General features: G+C 48.0%; 2 protein-coding genes and 1 pseudogene across 3 annotated transcripts; all 3 read right to left on the bottom strand.

The window, feature by feature from the left end:
• Positions 1 to 590: 590 nt before the first annotated feature.
• Positions 591 to 3,736, bottom strand: LOC136498165 (uncharacterized). Of its 2 annotated transcripts, XM_066494120.1 has the most exons (3): positions 3,630 to 3,736; positions 2,914 to 3,033; positions 591 to 2,774 (listed from the first exon to the last, which is right to left on the bottom strand). In XM_066494120.1, exons 1-3 carry the CDS (start codon positions 3,671 to 3,673, stop codon positions 815 to 817), a joined length of 2,124 nt encoding a protein of 707 aa, XP_066350217.1. In that variant the 5' UTR covers positions 3,674 to 3,736; the 3' UTR covers positions 591 to 814. The 2 variants fall into 2 exon arrangements, with proteins under 2 accessions (XP_066350217.1, XP_066350224.1); XM_066494127.1 differs by lacking the exon at positions 2,914 to 3,033 and having other exon boundaries at positions 3,630 to 3,661.
• Positions 3,737 to 4,545: 809 nt separating this feature from the next.
• Positions 4,546 to 6,797, bottom strand: LOC136465641 (uncharacterized; annotated as a pseudogene).
• Positions 6,798 to 7,396: 599 nt separating this feature from the next.
• On the bottom strand, positions 7,397 to 8,426 carry LOC136465631 (uncharacterized mitochondrial protein AtMg00810-like). Its single transcript, XM_066464290.1, has 2 exons — positions 7,805 to 8,426; positions 7,397 to 7,713 (listed from the first exon to the last, which is right to left on the bottom strand). The coding sequence occupies exons 1-2, from the start codon at positions 8,424 to 8,426 to the stop codon at positions 7,397 to 7,399; spliced, it is 939 nt and encodes a 312-aa protein (XP_066320387.1).
• Between the last annotated feature and the right edge of the window lie 2,301 nt (positions 8,427 to 10,727).

Genomic DNA, 10,727 nt, shown 5'->3' with positions numbered 1-10,727 from the left:
AATAATAGTTATGATACTTAATAAACTTACTTATACTGCTTTTTATAAAATTAGCCAAATTTGAAAATATTTTATCATTACTTCTGCTATATTTCAGGTACTTAAATTTTAAAATGATTTTAGGTAACCTTATTGTACAACCAACCATTAAAGTAAATTGCTACTTTTTATGATTTTGTTATTTGTGTTTGTATCATAGCCTTTCAAATTTTTGTTCTTATCCTACTATAGAAACAATTGTAAATTGTCGATTGTCTTTGTGCCAACATGGATTAGATTTTGTCGGGTTTGTAGTTTTTTCTAACGGGTTTTTTATTCTTGAAATAAAAAATTGTAGATTATGCCTACATAAATTGCAACGAACTAAATCTTTAATTTTAGTATAAAATATATTCAATAATCATTGTCTGAAATTTAAGCACCTGAATTTTAGTAAGTCCCTTTGACTATACGAGGAGTGAGTAACATCGACTCGTTGCATGTAGGTTTCGTCGGAAATAGGAACGGCCTTGTTGCAGATTTTGGGATTGAATTAGAGAAATGAATTAGAAACAGTGAATCAGAGTTCCTGCGTTCTGTCTCGAAACTTTCATAGCAGTATCTTTGGATGAATAAAAAGCAATATACAATTGTACAAGCCAATCGGAGTTTGTAAGTACAGCAGCTGACAAGCTACTTTGCATGACATAGTAATACAGGAATCCTGACCGCACTTTTTTTTTGCGACGAGAATCCTGACAGCACTGAGAGATCATTACCACAACTCACGAAAACATGGTGAGGTAGTGAGATTAAGCTCGCTGCGTGGTGCTCGTCAGGAGCTGCCAGAAGACGACGTTGATAGGTACCACCAGGCCATGGAGTCCTTATTGCTGTCAACCTCCAGGCTCATTGCATCACCTGCCCTGCTGCCACCAGCCTCTGCACTCTCCTGCAACTGAAGTGTGTACTCCAGGTCGGCAATCACATCCGCCATTGATGGCCGGTCAATACTCAGATTAGCAAGACACTTCTCACAAGTTTCGACAAACTTGAACAAACTGTGTGGATCCATCTTTCTCTTTAGGTGACAGTCGACAATCTGATGAAGGTTGCCCTCTTCCTTGCAACGGACCGCCCAGTGTAACAGGCAATCTTTTCCCAGAAATGGCCGGGCACAGAGCACCTCAAGCAACACAGCACCGAAAGAAAACACATCCGATTTCTCAGTTAGCCTGCCGGTAGAGTCGTATTCAGGATCGTAGATATTACCGTGCGCATTGCATATCGTGTCGGTGATTGGATCAGTCTCGATATTATCTGAAATCTTGGCGACCCACTCGTTATCCAGGAGAATATTGATCAGCTTCACGTTGCGGTGGATGATGGCCTTCTCTGCACATGTGTGAAGGTAGTGAAGGCCACGAGCTGCGCCAATGCAAATCTCTAGACGCTGCTTCCAGCTAAGGGGTGACTTCATAGTGAGGGGTGAGTTGTGTGTCTCAAACAGGTGATCACGCAGACTTCCATGAGCCATGTACTCATAAACAAGGATCATCTCATCCTCGTCACAGTAACCAATCATTGGCACAAGATGACGGTGACGAAGCATCGATCTAATCTTTACCGTGTGTCGACACTTCTGACACTTGATAGCCACCATATTTGTCCCGCTGCCATCAATCATTCCACGGTAAACCCTACCAAATTCACCCTTACCAACAAGAAGGGACTTGTCAAAGTTTTGTGTCGCAGCTTTCATCTCTGCAAACGAGAACTTGCGGTACAGTTCCGGAGAGGGAGGTGCAGGAGGCAGGCACTTGGTGGCCCAAGAAAACCAGCCTCTCCGTTTTTGTCCCTGAAGAGAAGCTTTCCTGAGCCTGCGAAGGCGCTCTGCCACAGCAATCATCTCAGGACGTCTGACCCTTTCCATCCTCAGGCACTCACCTGCTAGCTTTGCAACCCCTTCAAGAATGTTCATGTTATCTGGGTTAGCGATTTTGTCATCAAAAACCCCTCTAATTTCTCTTGAAAGAGCATCTGTACATAGGTCAATGATGCTGACTCCCCCCACTTTCGTTGTTGCCTTTTTCCTAGTGATCAGTTCCAGGAGGACAACTCCAAAACTGTACACATCACTCTTCACAGTGAGACATCCATCCCGAGCAAACAAAGGGTCCAGATAACCTATGCTTCCTTTTATATTACCAGTGTACAACGTATCATCTGTGTTGACTAACCTTGAAATTCCAAAGTCCGATATTTTGGCACAAAAGCTGTGATCTAACAATATATTAGCAGGCTTGATGTCACCATGGATGACCTGAGTATACATGTAAGAGTGCATGTATGCCATTGCCTCCGCACACTCTGTGGCGATTCTAAGTCGCATGTCCAGTGAAATGTGACCACTGTCATGGTGAAGAACATCACTCAGGTTTCCGTTAGGGATGAATTCAGTGATCATCGTTAGAGCATTTTCCTCCATACAGTAACCGATGAGCTTTACTACATTCTTGTGGTTGATTTCGCGATGGACAATCAGCTCTTTAGCAAAATCTTCATCTTTCACATTGTTGATAAACCTCTTCACTGCAACCATATTTCTGTCCTCAAGAACTCCTTGGAATACTTCTCCAAAGCCACCTCTGCCGATCATAGTTCTATAGCTGTTGGTTATGATTTCTACATCAGATTTTGTGAAACATCTTATGTTATGATTACTATGCACCATCCACCTTGACTTATCAGCCCCTGGGATCAGTTCTTCAACCTTATGTTCTGGAAGATTCATCCTGTGAAATAAGGTAGTAAAGCAGTAAATAGCAGTTAGCTCTGACTGAAATCCTCAATGGTAGCTGTAGAAGATAATCTTGGCCTTTTTTTACGAATATAGGTTTTTTTTATAGATAAAGTGAATATAGGTACTCCTACCTTAGTGGTGGTGGTGTAGTGTATATGTGCAGAAGTAGAACTGTACCAGAGATGTACCAGTAATTGGTAATCCCAAACAAATAGATGCCTGTTCCCTCTGCAGGGCTCCTAATATCGTTCCTAAAAAGACAATTGCAGTGGATGTTCAGAGTGCTGACCTGAGAATTGTTCCCAGTCTTATGCAATTCAGTTTTAGTCCAGCACAGTTTAGCAATATCAGGTCAACTCAAAGCATCAAAGAAATATCAGGTGATTTATAGCTAGGCGGGTGTTCCATCGACCAACACCGACGTTGTAGTGATTTATGTGGTAGAACACAGATAGGAACTACATGATGCGTTAGAAATGATTTAGCCATAATTCACAGAGCATCTCCTCTAGCTGATTTATATGTTCTGTCTTGTTGGCCTTTTGGGTAGCAACGGGACCATGACATCACTATATGTTCCATTTTCTCATAAGAAAAAAAAAGGTAAGATCGATCTGACCATTATTGTGGTAAGTAGAACAAGGAAAAAAATACTATACATATGATGCAGACAGGAAGCATCATGCTCAATCTTTCTTTCTACTCCAGCTAGCAGCTACTGTGTAAGTTTTTGCTTGATCTCAAATAAATATTTGCACATCAACATGAAAGCCCGGGACAACAAAAGAACAAGAATATAATCTAGAACGTGAATTGCATCCAACAAGACGGCGATGTATTGACATACCTGCTGTAGTTACGGATGGAACTGCGGATGCATAAGCGGAGCATGAATCATCTCCACCCAACAGTTGACCCTCGCATCGCCATGGATGGATGGGCCGGGGAGTAGGCTAGCTACAGAGAGTTTGGGGAGGACGAAAATAACATATGCAAATGGAGGGTGGCTGACAAGCAAGTCAAGCGTGAACTGAAGGCATTAATTAATTCCGTGTCTTTCATGTCATTGTGCAAATTGGCACCCATGGTGTTGGTGGAGTCAGATTCATTGACTTAGCTCTTGTATGAGTCACTGTCAATTCTCTTGCAACGGCTTACGGCTCCCGCGTTTGCAAGCATATGAGGAGCCCAGACTTGACGGTTGTGACCGAGGTCCACCGTCGGCCCTTGGCACCCGCCGGCACGCGCCCTGCGGGCCGGAGCTCGCCATAGAGCACGTTGTGAGAGAGCAAGTTCCTACGCTACGCATTATAGGCTTTTGTCATGGGGACGGTTTTCACTGTGAGCGGGTCTGACAAAGGGCATTAGGCCAATGAGGCAGTCTGTCGAGCAGGTGATCTGCTCTGGCACTCCGAGTCTTGAGTGCGTCGCCGGTCGCCCGTCGCCAGGCACCCACCAGTCACCACACCATTGCGCGCTATGCGCTATGCGCTACGCCTCGCCGACCGCCCGTCACCCGGCTCACCGCCGACGCCGAACGGAAGCCTGCAGCCGCGGACACGCGTGGGCAGAACCAACGAACGCAGGACCGAGCTGGGTGCGGATCCATACGCTTGGCCATGCAATAGAAACTGCAGGGAGCCGTGCTGCCGGCCATACAGCGAAGTAGGAAACTTACTTTTGAGGTTAGATGAAAGTGTTGCGTTGCGCGCATGCCGGCATTAGAGTTGGAGCCTTTGAGCAGAGCACCACCTATGGCACTCTCACATCAGCTCTGGTCTCCGCGGCAGGGAGGCCGGTGTCCTGCCGAGATGACACAGAGGGAGGGATACATCCTCACAGAAACAAGGGTGAGAAACAATTCTGTAGTGTTTGCGTAATGCGCTAATGTACCATAGTTGGCATGGAGTAACTGTAGAATGCAGTAAACGAATCTCCAGCCTCTCATTCAACCGAAGGGCAAACTCCAGGTCCCACAGTGCATCTCGCATCGATGGAAGGCCAAAGAGGACTTCGAGTAGCACAAGGCCAAAACAATAGACATCTGATTTCTCAGTACGCAGACCAGTGCGCAAGTACTCTGGATCGATGTAACCATCAGCTTCACAGACTTCAGTTGGGTATCCAAAAGATTGGGAAATCTTAGCAAGACATTCCTCATCCAGTAGAATATTTGACGTCCTCACTGCCCCGTGGGTGAGCTGTAATCCGTGAAGGTAGCACAGGCCACGAGCAACACCAATGCAGATCTCCATGCGCTGAATCCAGTTAAGGGGTGGCTTCCTGGTCCCATAAAGGTGCTCACGTAGATTTCCACCAGCCACGTACTCGAAGACCAGGAGCGTCATCTCCTGCTCATGGCAATAACCAATCAGTGGCACAAGATGACCGTGACCGAGCTTCGACATAATCTCTATCAGGCTATGGAAGGCACGTACACTGTACACATGCGTAACATCCACCAAGGTTATTGCCATCCCATCGATCTTGCCACGATAAACTCGATCAAATAAACCACTATCAATAAGGAGTGACTTATCAAAGTTGTTTGTCGCAGCCTCCATCTCTGCAAGCCAGAACTGGCGGCATAGACGTGACGCCAAACTATTGGCACGTTCGCTTGCATCTGCACTCTGCTGCCACTGAAGGGCATGCTCCAGTTCTGAAATCACATCTCCCATCGACGGACGATCAATGCCTTGAGGAGCAACACATTTGAAAGCAGTTTCAGAGAACTTGTTAAGAGACCACAAATTAATTCCTCCCATCAGGTATGGGTCAACAATCTGATCAAGATTCCCCTCCTCCTTGCATCGCAATGACCAACACTTCAAGTCCTGCAGTTCTTGTCCTTCTTGACGAATTCCCTTATAAGAACGCGCAGAGAGGGTCTCCAATAACACAACACCAAATGCATAGACATCTGATTTCTCAGTAACCACACCGGTATGGTTGTACTCAGGATCGAGGTAGCCAAATGTTCCAGCCACCAGTGTCTCGACTGATGTCCCAGTCCTAGAGAAAGATCTGTAATCTTAGCAACCCATTCCTCATCCAGCAGGATCTTTTTCATGGTCAGCTCACGATGGATGATCTGTTGTTCGTGAAGATAGCGCAGACCACGAGCTGCACCAATGCAGATCTCTATACGCTGCCTCCAGGTAAGTGGCGGCTTCTGCTCCCCGTGGAGCTGGTCATGTAGATTTCCGCTAGCCATGTAGTCGTAGACCAGTATCATCGCATCCTCTTCAACGCAGTAACCAATCAGTGGCACTAGATGACGGTGTCGGTACTTTGGCATCATCTCAATCTCAATATAAAATTCATTAACTACGTGCTGTGGAAGCCAGTTAGGATTGTAGTTGTAGATACACTTGATAGCCACATTGGTTTTTCGTCCATTAATCTGGCCAACAAGGAGTGACTTATCAAAATTGTTTGTTGCAAACTTCATCTCTGCAACAGAGAACTGGCGGCACACGCCTGATGGCAGAATATTAGCCCGGTTGTTCACTAAAGCTGGAACTGCTGGAATGCTCTTCCTTACCCAAGAGAACAGATCTACTCGCTGCCGTTCCTGGTCCTGATATGATGACTTCCGTAGCACCCGAAGACGTTCCGCCACATCAATCATCTCAGGACGTTTGTCCCTCTCCATCCTTAGGCATTCACCTGCTAGCTTTGCGACTCCTTCAAGAACCTTCAAGTTATTCTTGCTTGCAATGTCAACATCTAACATATCTCTCACACCTCTGACCCCCCTTGTAAGAGCATTACTAAATGCGTAAACATTGTTGACGTTCTCAACTACTGCCTTTTTCCTAGTGATCAGTTCAACAAGGACAGCTCCAAAGCTATAAACATCATACTGAACAGTGAGACGACCATCCAAAGAAAACAAAGGGTCCATGTAACCTATGCTCCCAATTACATTCTCTGTGTACAGTGTTTTATTTGTGTTTAACCTATGCTTACAACCGTCCCATCCCGCAGCGGACAGCACAACGGCGCGCATCGGCGCACCGGCAGTGAAGAAGAACCTACAGATCTGCTTGCACCGGGACGGATTCGGCTCGACGCTGACCTAGCAGGTGTGGAATCCATGGCTGGGATGAGATTTGAGAAGAATGGGAGAGGATCGACAAAAGAGACAAGGAAGAAGAGAGGACTGTCAGCTCTGAACCGGCGTTCCTGACGCCCGGCGAGCTCGCGATTACAATCTCCAGAGCACAGAAAACCAAGAATGCTTGGAACTCAGGTTTTTTTTTTTTGCTGCGCAACAACTACAGCGTTTTCTTATCTTGAGTTCTTTTATTGTATGAAAAACACACAGAGAGCATAGCTCTCGGAGGCCGACTGCACGTCGCCTGGTAGCGCGTCCATCCCCACGCGTGCGACGTCGCCCACTCCCGATCACTCGGATCATGGCGAGCTATTCTCGGCCACTTCCCCTACACGCACGGCGACCACAGAATGACGGTGCTCGTGCGCATGCATAACAGAAAGTAAACATGCAAAAACTAACTGAATGACAAAGCAACTAACTGAACCATGCGATGCAAACTGAAGAAGAAAAAAGAATCCTATGAACAAGACTTACTAACAGATCTCCTCCTAAGCCTTGTTCATGGTCTGCATATCAATGACGCCGATTTTGGAGCGCAGTTCACAGAACCTTTCTCGCCCCAACGCCTTCGTCAGAATGTCTGCAAGCTCTTCAATTGTCCCAACGGACTCCAGTATCACCCTGTTCTCCTCGATGCATTCTCGTATATAATGATATCTCACATCTATGTGTTTACTGCGGTCATGAAAAACTGGGTTCTTACTTAGTTGAATGGCAGACTCACTGTCGATCTTCAGTGTGATGGCCCTGCTCTTCACGCCTCTAAACTCAGCAAGGAGACGGGCCAACCAAACACCCTGGCAGGCTGCAGTAGTGGCGGCAATGTACTCGGCTTCGCATGAAGATAAGGCCACCACTTTTTTGCTTCTGAGACTGCCATGTGATGATGCTGGAACCGAGGAAGAAGAGAACGCCCGTGGTGCTCTTCCTTGTATCAATGTCACCGGCCAAGTCACTGTCGCTATAGCCAATGAGTTGTGCCTCCTTCTTCCTCTGGTAGTGGCAGCCGAAATGCAGAGTTCCAGCAATGTACCTCAGCACCCTTTTTACAGCCACCATGTGCTCTGTAGTCGGAATTTCCATGAACCGGCTAATGTATCCCACAGAGTAAGCCAGGTCCGGCCTTGAATTCACCAGGTACCAGAGGGAGCTCACTATGCTCCTGTATTTTGTTGCATCAACTAGAGGAGCAGAGCTGGACTTACTGAGCTTAAGTCTAGACTCCATGGGAGTGTGACTTGGATTGCATCCAGTCAGGCCGGCGCCTTCCAGAATCTTTGCAGCATAGGCGCTTTGACAGACTGTGATGCCGCTCCCCATCTGCGTCACCTCTAGCCCGAGGTAGTAGCGCAGAAGCCTGAGGTCGTTCATCTTGAATGTCGCCTTCATTTCTTCCTTGAAGGTGCTGATGTCTCGTGGATCCCCTCCGGTGATAACCAGATCGTCCACATAGACGCCCACGATGAGGGGCGTGCGCCCACACCGCGGAGGTAGACAGCATGCTCTGACGTGCTCCATCGGAACCCGAGCTTCATCAGGGACTCATCGAGCTTGGAGTACCATGCTCGTGGGGCTTGACGGAGTCCATAGAGGGCCTTGATCAAGTGGAGCACCTTTGTTTCTTGGCCCTTCAGCACGAACCCCGGCGGCTGCTCAACGTAGACACCCTCCAGGAGCTCACCATTCAGAAAAGCAAACTTGACGTTCATATGGTGGACAGCCCACCCTTCGCTTGCAGCGAGCGCCAGCAGCAGCCTCACAAACTCTAGGCGTGCAACCGGGGCGAATACTTCATCGAAGTCGATGCCCTGGCGCTGGACATACCCCTTGGTGACGAGCTAGGCTTTGAACTTGGTGACGAGCCCGACTTCATCCCGCTTCGTCTTGTAGACCCACTTGAGGCCGATTGGACGCACCCCTAGTGGTGGGTCAACGAGCCTCCAAGTGTTGTTCGCCTCAATAGAGGTGAACTCGTCGAGCATAGCGTGGCACCAGTTCTCATGTTCCAGCGCCTCCTAGAACAATGTCGGCTCGGCCTCGCTTGCTAAAGCAGCTGCTCCTCCATCTGCCGTGCGGCGAAACCTGACGGCGTGGCTGGCCCGAGCACATTGTTGATGTCGCGGTACCGAAGTGGGGAGTTGTCGTCATGGTCTGCATCCAGCGCATTTGCGATGCGCCGGCACCTAGTGGCGACACGAACTCCACTGAGTCCACGTCTTGTAGTGGGGTTGTGCCCGGCGTCATGCTCCCAGTGCCTTGCACTGGTGAGGCATTGGCCGACGATGCTCCAGGCATCATGCTCCCTATGCCTTGAGCCGGTGAAGTGTGGACTGATGACGTCGGCGAGGCCGAAGGTGTAGCAGCAGCTCTAGCCGATGAAGTCATGCTCGATGTCGTTGTCGTGGTGGTCGATCCGGGCAGTGGCAGGTGTTCAACGACAAAGTCATCCACCTCACTGCACTGGCCCTAGGTCTAGATCCATTGCGCCGCCTCCTCAAACACTAGGTCGCGGCTGACAAGCACGCGTCGGGTCACCGGGTCATACACCCGATACGCCTTGGAGCCGGTTCATAGCCGATGAAGATGGTGCGCCTGCTCCTGTTGTCGAGCTTCTTCAAGTTTGGCGTTGTTACCTTCATGTGTGCAATGCAGCCGAACATGCGCAGGTGTTGAACGCCAGGGACGCTACCGGTCTAGAGCTCATAGGGGGTCTTGCCACCCACGCTCTTGGACGAGGATCGGTTGAGCAGATAAACGGCCGTGTGAAAGCTCTTGTTTGGTTTTGGTGAATTGATGAAACCCTAAGTGCTAACCTAGTTTATCAAGTGATCATGAGATAGGTAGCACACTTCAAGTAGAGAAGCTTATGAAGATCATAGCATGACAATGGTGATGGCATGGCGATGATCAAGGGCTTAAACTTAAAAAGAAGAAAGAGAAAAACAAAAAGCTCAATGCAATGGTATAACTTGTAGGAGCTATTTTGTTTTGGTGATCAAGACACTTAGAGAGTGTGATCACATTTAGGCTTGATAGCCGTACTATTAAGAGGGGTGAAACTCGTATCGGAATACGGTTATCAAAGTGCCACTAGATGCTCTAACTCATTGCATATGCATTTAGGATCTAGTGGAGTGCTAACACCCTTGATAATATTTGTGAAAATATGCTAACACATGTGCACAAGGTGATACACTTGGTGGTTGGCACATTGGAGCAAGGGTGGAGAAGTTAGAAGTGAAAACAGAGGTGATGCCAGCGTCGGTCAAGTGACCGGACGCTGGATCCAAAAGCACCAGACGTTGACTGCCTGTGTTCGGTCGTGTTGACTGGCGGTACAGTGGCTAGGGTTTACCACCGGACGTTGTGCTATGTTCGGTCGAGGAAAACTGGTTTTCAACCCTTACTGTACTCGACCAGACGCTGAGGCTCTAGCGTCCGGTCCATTTTGCTGGAGCGTCCGGTCAACTTCGTAGCCGTTGGAATCTGACGAACAACGTTTGAAGCTAGTGACGAGTGGCGTTCATCAGTGGACCGGACACTGAGTCCTGAGTCCGGTCAGTATGACCGGAGCATCCGGTCAGAGCGCAGTGTGCCCAGTGAAGGGGTACAACAGCTCTATTTTGTAGGTGCTTCTATTTAAGCCCCATGGCCGACTGTGGCTCACATCTTTGGCCATTTTCATTGACTTAGCAACCTTGTGAGCCTAGCCAAAGTCCTCCCACTCATCTCCATCATTGATTCATCATTATAGTGAGATTGGGAGTGATCCAAGTGCATTGCTTGAGTGATTGCATCTAGAGGCACTTGGTGTTCGTG

The sequence above is a fragment of the Miscanthus floridulus genome, chromosome 1 (genome assembly GCF_019320115.1).
Source record: "Miscanthus floridulus cultivar M001 chromosome 1, ASM1932011v1, whole genome shotgun sequence".
Classification (NCBI taxonomy): domain Eukaryota; kingdom Viridiplantae; phylum Streptophyta; class Magnoliopsida; order Poales; family Poaceae; genus Miscanthus; species Miscanthus floridulus.
Note: the sequence above shows the minus strand (reverse complement) of the source record. Positions and strands in the feature narration are given on the sequence as shown.